Source organism: Gymnoscopelus braueri, assembly GCF_963280865.1.
Source record: "Gymnoscopelus braueri genome assembly, chromosome: 4".
NCBI lineage: Eukaryota > Metazoa > Chordata > Actinopteri > Myctophiformes > Myctophidae > Gymnoscopelus > Gymnoscopelus braueri.
Window position 1 is genome coordinate 800,001 of NC_137605.1, and position 12,500 is coordinate 812,500.

General features: G+C 42.4%; 1 protein-coding gene across 4 annotated transcripts in view; it reads left to right on the forward strand.

Moving 5' to 3' along the window:
* The window catches only part of LOC308083986 (uncharacterized protein), a 49,988-nt gene that overhangs the window by 33,407 nt on the left and 4,081 nt on the right, over nt 1-12,500 (forward strand). For 3 of the 4 annotated variants that reach the window (XR_013933032.1, XM_080426439.1, XM_080426440.1), the window contains exons 2-7: nt 2,532-2,590; nt 3,258-3,293; nt 5,498-5,551; nt 7,434-7,514; nt 8,506-8,574; nt 8,971-9,013. Coding sequence is in view for 3 of the 4 variants with exons in the window: in XM_080426439.1 (XP_080282565.1) it covers nt 2,542-2,590; nt 3,258-3,293; nt 5,498-5,551; nt 7,434-7,514; nt 8,506-8,574; nt 8,971-9,013 (332 nt within the window). In the remaining variant the exon portion in view is untranslated. The remainder of the gene's footprint in view (nt 1-2,531; nt 2,591-3,257; nt 3,294-5,497; nt 5,552-7,433; nt 7,515-8,505; nt 8,575-8,970; nt 9,014-12,500) is intronic. The other variant, XM_080426441.1, reaches the window with a different exon arrangement.

Below are 12,500 nucleotides of genomic sequence, written 5' to 3' on the forward strand. Positions count from 1 at the left end.
AAGGGTCCCTGCTTCATCTCTCTCTCAGCTAAGGGTCCCTGCTTCATCTCTCTCTCAGCTAAGGGGTCAATGATTCATCTCTCTCTCAGCTAAGGGGTCCCTGATTCATCTCTCTCTCAGCTAAGGGGTCCCTGCTTCATCTCTCTCTCAGCTAAGGGGTCCCTGCTACATCTCTCTCTCAGCTAAGGGGTCAATGATTCATCTCTCTCTCAGCTAAGGGGTCCCTGATTCATCTCTCTCTCAGCTAAGGGGTCCCTGCTTCATCTCTCTCTCAGCTAAGGGGTCCCTGCTACATCTCTCTCTCAGCTAAGGGGTCAATGATTCATCTCTCTCTCAGCTAAGGGGTCCCTGCTTCATCTCTCTCTCAGCTAAGGGGGGTCCCTGCTTCATCTCTCTCTCAGCTAGGGGGTCCCTGCTTCATCTCTCTCAGCTAAGGGGTCCTGAAAAACGTTGAAGACCCCTTCAACGTTAAATTATTTATAACAGAAGTGAATGGCTGTGGTTCCCTTTCTAAATGAAGTCTGAAATCTGAAGCCGTTATTAAAATCTTTGATTTATTTTAATGTTTTAACCACACCTGCTTTGAGCAAAGTGTTGCTAAACACTGTTGAACAGACAGTTGATTAGCAGCTCTTTAAATGTTTTAATCCAGTGGTTCTCAAAATGCGGTCCAGGGGAACCCCAGGGGTCCTTGAGGGGGTTCCAGGAGGTCTCCAGCAAAATGTGTTAATACAGCATTTAAATAAGATCAACCACTTTGACCCTATTTCATAATTTGCCAATGAAAAATAAATGTAAAAAGAAAGACGAACTTGTAGATCTGCTATTTCTGAGAAACTGAAAAATCTTCGCTATTTGTGCCTCTACCGTAGAGCAAAAATATGTTTATATGGGCATGAAATGGCCAAATACATATTATTTCAGGGATCGTTGACATAAACATGTTTGAGAAACACTGTTTTAACCACGAACTGCTTTCCATCCACACCTGCAGTGAAACGTGTTTAACAGACTGTTAGCGGCTGACTGTGACGGAACGCTGTGAGAAAGAACACTGCGTTATGCTGAGCTCTGTGGGAAATATCAAGCTTCTCTCAGATTACACTAAGATTACAACTGTTGTTCTTCCATGCAGGACTCATGATGTATGTTATAGGAGACAGACAGTGAGGGCAGGACAGACAGACAGACAGACAGACAGACAGACAGACAGACAGACAGACAGACAGACAGACAGACAGACAGAGTGCTCACACACACTGGCCCTCATTTATCAATGGAGCGTAAAAAACGGCTCATTTTTTTGCCTTAAATTCGGCCGTAGGCAAACGTCCAAATGACATTTATCAGGCGATATATACAGCCAATCCCAATCCTAGCGTACATTTGATCGGAGCTTTGATAAATCTGACGGCTGAAAACGAGCGTCATTTAAATAACACGCCCTTAATTTTACGACATGAAGAACCAGAATACCACCAAACAAAGCATGGAAAGCCAATAAGATAGAGTTTCCCCGCCTCGCCTCGCTGCCCACACACACACGCACACGCACGCACACGCACACGCACACGCACACGCACACGCACACGCACACGCACTCGCACACGCACACGCACACGCACACACACCTACCTACTTTTCTTTCATGTATTCCGTAACGGTACAATCTTTGTCAAGTATGCTAGTAGCCTACATGAATGACAGATTATGACACCACTCACATCACCATCAATGGAATACCATTGTATATTAATTTATTTAACCCATACCGAGCCGTGCACGTTCGAGTGACACTAAAATAAAACATGTAGGCTATATTCCCTGTGAGACTCGGGCGGGCTGTCAGTCCCGTGCCGCTACGTTAAGAGAGATAACCTGGAGAGGAACTCATAATCTGAACGTTAATGGAGTGATTGATGAATGAAAGCATAAAAAACATGAATGGATGAAGGCTGGTGTGTGTTGGGAGGGTTAATGCTCCCGTTGGCGCCGCCGCGCCGGTCCAAACTCCCGAAAATGCTCTCGCACAAGCGCTCGTATATTTTGAAAATAGCAGATCTACAAGCTCACAACGCGTGGCAATGCGGCGCGTTGTGAGCTTGTAGATCTGCTATTTTCAAATAGCCAATGCAGCCAGATATGCAATCTTATCTGAATGACTGTTACAGCAGTTTGTTTAAATGAGTATAAAATGTTATATTGATTAGTCCGTTAGATAAGATCCGTTACATATTGGAGTGGATACATGTGTCCAGATGTCTGTCAGACGGTCAGACAATGCCTACGACCTGACGTGAGATCTGAGCGGGCCGTATATGAGCGCACCTACAGTATACCGGTCTGCTGTTCATCACATTATTGTCTTAGGAATGAGACAAAAACAAAAAAAATATCCATGAATTCAAGTCTCCATGGGGTGACTGATAGATAGACAAAAAGTAAATTTGTGGGTGAACTGTCCCTTTAAGGATCGGTATTTTGATGTGTGTGTATTTTAATGTGTGTATTTTGATGTGTGTGTCCTGCAGTGTTGTGAAGATGATGAGATTACTGCTGCTGAGTCTGCTGTTAATGTCTGGAGTTACAGGTACACACACACACACACACACACACACACACACACACACACACACACACACACACACACACACACACACACACACACACACACACACACACACACACACACACACACACACACACACACACACACAGGTGGATGTGTGGATAGGACTCTATATGAACACACTTATTATATCAACAAAACACATGGCATTCTGTTTGTGTGACATGCATGATGCAAAGTCACTGTAAGATCTCACCTGGATTCATACCACACATATCTTACAGTATATGAATGAATGGAAACCATACAATTACGTACAACAATAAACATAATAAAAACTGTCCAATTGAACATTTTAGACGGCCTTTTGTGACCGTGATAAATGCAGGCTTTTAAGCCAATGTCTCCTAAAGCTAGAAGAAGTATCTGGTAAAGCTCCTCACAGGGTTTATACTGATAATGATGAACAGCTATCTATATTGTATATAAATTATAGCAACGGTCTGTCTGTCTGTCTGTCTGTCTGTCTGTCTGTCTGTCTGTCTGTCTGCCTGTCTGTCATAAACATCATCATCACGTGCATACAGGAAGTCAAACCCACATCCTGATACTTCTCATGTCAAGGAGAATAAATAGAACCTGTTGTGAAATTATTTTAATTTGTTGATGTTTCTCTTTCCCTCCACAGCTTCTTCAGAGGAGATAGAAGGATCAGCTGATGAAGGTAAAATGATCTGTCTGTCTGTCTGTCTGTCTGTCTGTCTGTCTGTCTGTCTGTCACACTGTCCCGGGTGTAACCCAGAAAGCGTCCGAACAAAGCGGTCTCAAACCCGGTACGGTGTCTCATATGACCCCAACGTGTGGTAATTAGGACGGAAAAACAACGGTTTCCGAGAACCACGGAAAACGCGTCAGACAGTCTGAGGAGAACAACACGTTCTCTGTGTGTTTTTGGAGATTGTATATGAAATCAGCTTCCCTGATTGGCCAACGCCTGACAGCAGCAGAAATTAGCAGATCGACAAGCTCACAACAATTTAGGCATTTAGCAGGCAATGTGACGCGGTTGCGTCGCATTGAGAGCTTGTCGATCTTCTATTTTCAGCGAAAGCTTTCCCCACAATAACAGAAAACAGAAAACACACTAGTATAGTATGGATGTAGATCTGCTATTTTTGAATAGCCCAAAGTATAACATAATGGTTATAGCAAAAAATATAAGATGACACAGATTGAATGGGCTAGACCAGGGGCGATGCAACTTTGATGATGCAGAGGAACACTATATTTACACACTCACTCCAGAGGGCCACTATATTTACACACTCACTCCAGAGGAACACTATATTTACACACTCACTCCAGAGGAACACTATATTTACACACTCACTCCAGAGGGCCACTATATTTACACACTCACTCCAGAGGAACACTATATTTACACACTCACTCCAGAGGAACACTATATTAACACACTCACTCCAGAGGAACACTATATTTACACACTCACTCCAGAGGAACACTATATTTACACACTCACTCCAGAGGAACACTATATTTACACACTCACTCCAGAGGAACACTATATTTACACACTCACTCCAGAGGGACACTATGTTTACACACTCACTCCAGAGGGACACTATATTAACACACTCACTCCAGAGGAACACTATATTTACACACTCACTCCAGAGGAACACATTGTATAGTATACTGTCTCTCCGTATTTTAACTTTTTTCACCATTCTGTCACCCAAAAGTAGCAGAAATAGCCGATCTACAAACTCAAAACGCGTTGCAGTGCGACGCGTTTTGAGCTTGTAGATCTGCTATTTTAGCTACTTTTTAATTGGAATCCAGAAGTTTTGTTTGCTATTTCTGAATAGGAATCCTAAAAAATATGTCAAAAAAAATGTCAAATGCATTTAGTTATACTTTTGTTAACTTAAACTTAAATACAAATACATTGGACATAAAAACGACAATTGAATGTTAATACTAGTCATTAAGCTACTAATATAGACTGAAGTGATTAAAGTGGGTCATGTTTGCATGTTTGGAATCATAACAGCTGAAATCAATAATATATCAGCATTCTGATATTAACCTGTGGGCCGCCTCACGTCTAAAATAAACTATTTAGCCAGAAAAGAAAACATTTCACCGGAAGGAAAGTTCTGGTCAACAGAAAAATTCCATTGACAAGATATGTAGGGGGCGCAGTGGAGTAATTGTTTTCCTTCCGGTAAAATATTTTCTTTTCTGGTCAAAAAGTGTGTTTTAGACGAGAAGTGGGGGCTCACAGTGTTCCCACTAAGTAGAGTAGGCTTTCAACATCTTAAAACCGTCTTTGTTTTGGTGAGTATAATGAAAGTGTATTTTTTATTTTTTACTACAGACAAGAGGCTGCACAGCCTGCGCTAACGGGGGCAACGGGCAACGGATCGAAAGTACCCAGCGCCGTCTTAATGGAAGGGCTTTAGGTGCTGCAGCACAGGGCACCAACCTTGGGGGGGGGGCACCAAAAGGCAGGGAGAAAGTGAAAGAAGACTGAAGTATCTCAGAAGAGCGCCGAAATGTAGAAGCAAAGCGGCGAAACGGGACGGTGAAGCGTCAATTTACCGCGGTGCACCTACCGGTTAATCCACTCCTGAAAGTACCATAGCTTTAAGGAGAACTCCTCCAACGCTGTGGAGCTAAATACGCTGTATGATTTATGATGGATGATAAATCAAATGACATATGCGTTGTATGTTGTATGATGTATGATGTATGATGTATGTTGTATGATGTATGATGTATGATGTATGATGTATGATGTATGATGTATGATGTGATAAATCAAATGACATTCAGTACATACAGTATGTGTTGTATGATGTATGATCATGTGTTCATGTGTCTCTCTGTTCGCTGTGTTCACAGATTGGGACGATGAGGATTTAATCAAGAGCAACCACGTTGTTCTGACAAAGCAAGGTGAGTGATGGGCTCAACCTGGGGGTCCAGGGACCCCCTATAGGGGTCAGCTGTGTAGTGTGTGTGTGTGTGTGTGTGTGTGTGTGTGTGTGTGTGTGTGTGTGTGTGTGTGTGTGTGTGTGTGTGTGTGTGTGTGTGTGTGTGTGTGTGTGTGTGTGTGTGTGTGTGTGTGTGTAGTGTGTGATCTACTCAGCCCAGAATTGAATCAATGACATGTCTGGAGCCCCCTGGGGGGTGGGGTCTCCTCGGGGGCCAATCAGCACGCAGGGATCTGTGGCTCTTCCTGCCAGTCAGATAACTGACATTGACTTGATGATTCTCTCATAGCGCCCCCTGTTGTCAATCCTCATCAACGCAATGATGGAGCCGTGATGCAATTACTGATCTGACACACACACACACACACACACACACACACACACACACACACACACACACACACACACACACACACACACACACACACACACACACACACACACACACACACACACACACACACACACACACACACACACACACACACACACACACACACACACACACACACACACACACACACCTCTCCATTCCTCCCTACCATCGCTAATCTATAATTAATGCTGAAGTTTAATTAACTAATTCATGTCCAACCCGCCGGGTGTCCAGCTCTGGACACTTACATCGCTCTCCCCACCTGGTCACATGATCATAGATATTGGGGTTTATGAGTTTCAGGCAGTACTGCTTACATTAACCAGTAGGTGTCTTTTACAAATCACCATGTGACTGGTTCTAATAAAGATACTAAGAGCTCTAAAAAGATTCTAAGAGCTCTAATAAAGATACTAAGAGCTCTAATAAAGATACTAAGGATACTAAGAGCTCTAATAAAGATACTAAGAGCTCTAATAAAGATACTAAGAGCTCTAATAAAGATACTAACGATACTAAGAGCTCTAATAAAGATACTAAGAGCTCTAATAAATATACTAAGGATACTAAGAGCTCTAATAAAGATACTAAGAGCTCTAATAAAGATACTAAGAGCTCTAATAAAGATACTAAGAGATATTCGTTTTTATCAGACACGCCCCCTTCCTACAAACCCATTGTAAGTCCAAACTCCATTTATTTTATTTTATTTCTTAATTTTCTTAATTTTCTTAATGTTTTTATTTTCCCAAAAAAGTATAAAAAATAAATGGTGGCGTGCTTTGAGATTCTAGATCTGCTATTTCCACTAATAATGTTTTTTTCATTTTTATTATTATTATTATTATGTAAGTTATTTGTCATATTATGCCCTGTACAACTATAGAATACAACGCCTGAAAGCCAAAACAGAAATGAAAATTTTTATTCATAATGTTCCAATTTTCAACAACTGAAACACAATTAAATCTAGTCACAACTATGTCAAGTAAACACCCTAATGTGAACATAATTAACCTATACTAAAATTGCCTGGAGGGTGAGTTGACCGTGCACCATAGACTGTGGTCCGTGGTCCACGTACCATGGACCACGGACCACAGACGGACCGTGGACCACGGACCACGTGGACCATGGACCACGGACCGTGGTCCATGGACCGCGGTCACAAACTAAACATGCAGACCTGCGAGGCGCACCGTTGCTCAGCACCAAACTTGGCACCAACACTGGTAAGGGGTCTGCCTTCAGAATAGCACACCAGGGACCACGTGTACCCCCCAGGGGCCACGTTAGGGACCCCCAGGGGCCACTATTGGCCACAGGCGCACCATTCTCTCTTAATCTATTCCAGAATGACCACACCTAAAAACATCTCACCTTGTCCTCCCCCTCTCTCCATCTATTCCAGATTTACCACACCTAAAACATCTTACTAAGTCCCTCCCTCTCTCTCCATCTATTCCAGATTTACCGATCCTAAAAAAAGATGCAGATGTGGGTTCAGATTCTGTTCTGGAAAAGACCACAGGAGTTCAAGAGGATTCAGGTTTGGAACCACATCTCATCTACAAGCAGCTGTTAATATTGTTGCTGTCGGACAGAAATCTTGTATCTCTAGATTTCAACAGTTTAGGAATTTTCCGTAAATGAATGCAAAAGTTAAAAGTAAGATATGTGATCTACAAGCTTGCGTTGCATCGAGATGCCTTTTGAACTCGTAGATTGGCTATTTTTGCTATTCGCTAGGAAAGTGGTTTTGGACATACAAGGTTTCTACCTGACTTTGACCATATATTTGTAGCATGTTTAATGTCATATGAGGATGTTTCTATAAAGTTTGTTCTTGATGAAGGCACACTACGTTGTACAGTAAATACTCTATGTCTATGCCTTGTAGAATCATATTATCTGAGTCTAAATGACAATCTACTTAAAAACTCAGACATTTACAGAACTCACCATCTACACACGTTAAACACATTAGAAGCAAATACTTATTACTTAGTTATGTTCTCTCCCTTAGAGAGAGGGTGAGAAGTTCAGTTATCCGTGAGAGTACAACCGCTGCTCCTTCACTTAGAGAGGAGCCAGTTAAGGTGGGCTGCTCCTTCACTTAGAGAGGAGCCAGTTAAGCTGCTCCTTCACTTAGAGAGGAGCCAGTTAAGGTGGTTGGGGCATCTAGTAGGGACGCCTCCTGAGCGTCTCCCTAGGGAGGTCCTCGCTGCCCCCCACTGGGAGGAGGAGACCCCCTGGAGGGGGGGATTATATCTCCACACTGGCCTTGGAACGCCTCGGGATCCCCCAGGAGGAAGTGGACCACGTTGCTCAGGAAAGGGAAGTCTGGAGCTCTCTGCTGAAACTGTTGCCCCCGCGACTCCAGTCCGGATAAGAGATTATGAAGATGGATGGATATTACACTATATTTACAGATGGGGGGGGGGGGGGGGGTCCAAATACATATGAATGTGGGGGTCCTTGACATGAAGAGGTTTGAGAGAAGCACTGGTTTCAGTGATGTGTTTGTTTGTTATTTTCAGACCAGTTCCTGCTCATCGTGGTGGTGGTAGCAGTCAGTGTGGTGGCTCTGTCTGTAGCTGCTATAGTGGGTAAGAGTTACCTTCTAATAAATACATTAAATGTATATATATATATATATATATATATATATATATATATATATATATATATATATATATATATATATATATATATATATATGTATATATATATGTATATATAAATGAAAATTAACCGTTTACATAGTGGGTAAGAGTTTACACAGAAAGTGTTTACAGTTAAACACATGTAACCATAGTGTCTAGCATCCCTATGTTTACACTGACACTTATACCATTTACAGCTAAACACATGTAACCAAATTTACCCGGCGGTACAAATGAGGGTCCATTTGGTTACATTACACTCTCATGGTGTTGACGTGTTGGTCAGAGGAGGAAAAAACTAACCATCATGTCTTCTTTTCTATTTGTCACTCAATCCAGCCGTGGTTTTGGTGAGACGCAACCTCAACAGCAGACAGCAAGGGTGAGTTTATACACACACACACACACACACACATACACACACACACACACACACACATACACACACACACACACACACACACACACACACACACACACTTGAATTTTTTTTTAAATATTTTTGGGGTATTTTTGGCCTTTATTGACACGCAGCAAACGCCGTCGGGATCGGGATTTGAACCCGCGACACGCTGTTAGAGCCTATATATGGTATGCACCTGGACCACTAGGCCAGCGGGTGTCCCCCCATCTGACCACTTAAAAGTCTGTCTATTTACAGTTTGACTCAGTGAAGGATCTGGTTCTGTCAAACCAGCTCCTCTTTGCACCTGTGTGTGTGTGTGTGTGTGTGTCAGTGTGTGTGTGTGTGTGTGTGTGTGTGTGTGTGTGTGTGTGTGTGTGTGTGTGTGTGTGTGTGTGTGTGTGTGTGTGTCTGTGTGTGTGTGTGTGTGTGTGTGTGTGTGTGTGTGTGTGTGTGTGTGTGTTAGAGACACATATGAGTCATCGTTCTGCTTTCTGCCAAGTCAGCCGACAAGCCTACAAAACTGGTCTGAGAGCTATAACAGTCACTCACACACACACGCACGCACGCACGCACACGCACACACACACACACACACACACACACACACACACACACACACACACACACACACACACCCTCCTCTTTCTGCTGCCTTGCCAAATGTTGCTCTTAAACAAAACAAACACTGGTGTTGAAATGCAACGGTGAGCATCCATCCATCCATCCATCCATCCATCCATCCATCCATCAACCTGACGGGCGTTCACCGTACGTTCAGAAGTACCCTTGGTGACCCTTGGTGACCTTTGGGCAGTAGTGAGAAAAACGTTTCCCTCTGGTCCCTCTTTACAGATAAACCAAATGGACCCAGCCGTTCCATACAGTAAATAATAATATAATAATAATAATAATAATATAGCACAGTGCAGTAGGGGGCCAAAGTTTTGAAGACGACCATTGTTTTTGTCCAGTGTGTGGACTCAGGTTTAGTGACTTTGATTGCGTTTTCTGCTCAGTAACTGGACAGCTAGGCTACAGGCTAGCCCAGCTAGCCTACACCAAGTGTTGCCAGATTTTGTGAGAGAAATAAGCAACCAGGTCTATGAAAACAAGCCCAAAAGAAACGACTAGGCCACATGATTGGCTATTTGAAAATAGCAGATCTACAAGCTCATAAGACGTTGGAGTGACGCTGTAGAGCAGGGGTCGGCAACCTCTTTGACATGAAGTGCCATGTTTTTATTTACGTGACAGTCAGTGTGTCATATCAACATTAAGTTTAATTATGGCAATAACCATAACTCCATATACATACAAACATCAGAACATTAAACTAATGATCATCAGACTCCCCCGCCTCATCTTATTCATCAGTCAGAGGTCAGAGGTCACGTTATATTGACTCTGTCTTTATGTCTGCTTGATCTTTGAAAGAACAAACTAACCCTTTCTCTCACACTTAGACAGTGATTATTATTATTATTATTATTATTATTATTATTATTATTATTATTATTATTATTATTATTATTATTATTATTATTATTATTATTATTATTACCCTCTGCCTGCTGTAGAGAGAGACACCTCCATTATCATCTATAAGCTGTAGGGACAGACAGACAGACAGACAGACAGACAGACAGACAGACAGACAGACAGACAGACAGACAGACAGACAGACAGACAGACAGACAGACAGACAGACAGACAGAGGCAGAGTGTGTCAGTCCTGTGACCCAACAAGACAAGACTTGACCTGCACACACACACACACACACACACACACACACACACACACACACACACACACACACACACACACACACACACACACACACACACACACACACACACACACACACACACACACACAGAGCAGAACAGCTCGAACCAGTTGAGCAAAGAAAGAAGAACAACGTTTTTTTTCTTTCTCTCTTATGTTTGGCTACTTGTGCAACCAGGGTTATAGCTGTGTGTGTGTGTGTGTGTGTGTGTGTGTGTGTGTGTGTGTGTGTGTGTGTGTGTGTGTGTGTGTGTGTGTGTGTGTGTGTGTGTGTGTGTGTGTGTGTGTGTGTGTGTGTGTGTGTGTGTGTGCATGGGGTTAGGCTGTGTGTTCAGTGTGTCATGCATTGTGTGTGTACATGCGGCTACATGACCTATGACCTGCAGACAGAGGTCACACAGTTCAGCCATATAGAGATCTATGGTTCTCAAAGTGTGGTCTGGGGACCCCCAGGGGTCCTTGAGGGGGTTTCAGGGGGTCCCCAGCTAAATGATGGATAGTTCCTAACTGATGGCTAGTTAGGAACCAAATGGACCCTTATGGGTCTGTAACTCTCAGAGTTAAGTTAACATTGATTTTACAATATAAATTGGGGTCACAGAGAGATAGAAATGTCGTTAAATGGGGGTCCGTAGCCCTAATGCATGTCAAACTGGGGGTACTTTAAATTAAAATGGCTGAGAATCACTGCTAGAGCCATAAATATCTTCTCTTATGGGGGTCCCTGGCATATATTTTCGAATGGGGGTCCGTGGCCTAAGAGAGAGAGAGAGAGAGAGAGAGAGAGAGAGAGAGAGAGAGAGAGAGAGGTTGGTAGGGCATTCCACATTCTGGTGACATAGCAGTAGAACGAATTTGACCCAAGTTTTTGTGCCGAAACTGGGTTCAGTGAGATCAGTGGAGCCTCTTCTGTGTTGTGACAATGGTTGAGAACTATTGTCACGGAACTGTACTTTAAGGCACTTCTATTCATATATATAAGATGGCATGGTGAACTGTCCTTTAAGGCACTTCTATTCATATATATAAGATGGCATGGTGAACTGTCCTTTAAGGCACTTATATTCATATATATAAGATGGCATGGTGAACTGTCCTTTAAGGCACTTATATTCATATATATAAGATGGCATGGTGAACTGTCCTTTAAGGCACTTATATTCATATATATAAGTTGGCATGGTGAACTGTCCTTTAAGGCACTTATATTCATATATATAAGATGGCATGGTGTACTGTCCTTTAAGGCACTTATATTCATATATAGAAGATGGCATGGTGAACTGTCCTTTAAGACACTTATATTCATATATATAAGTTGGCATGGTGAACTGTCCTTTAAGGCACTTATATTCATATATATAAGTTGGCATGGTGTACTGTACTTTAAGGCACTTATATTCATATATATAAGTTGGCATGGTGAACTGTCCTTTAAGACACTTATATTCATATATATAAGTTGGCATGGTGTACTACAGAGCAGACAGAACAAACTTCATCTGTGCTGTATGACATCATGTCAACTTAAATATACATTAAAGTGCCTTAAAGGACAGTTCTGTGAGTGCTGGTATTCTCTTATAGAGATTTATTGTAAAGTAACTTTTCCAGACCCTGGACCCGTTAAGAAAGCTCAGTAAGGACCCCTACACACTGTACCATATTTGACCCCAT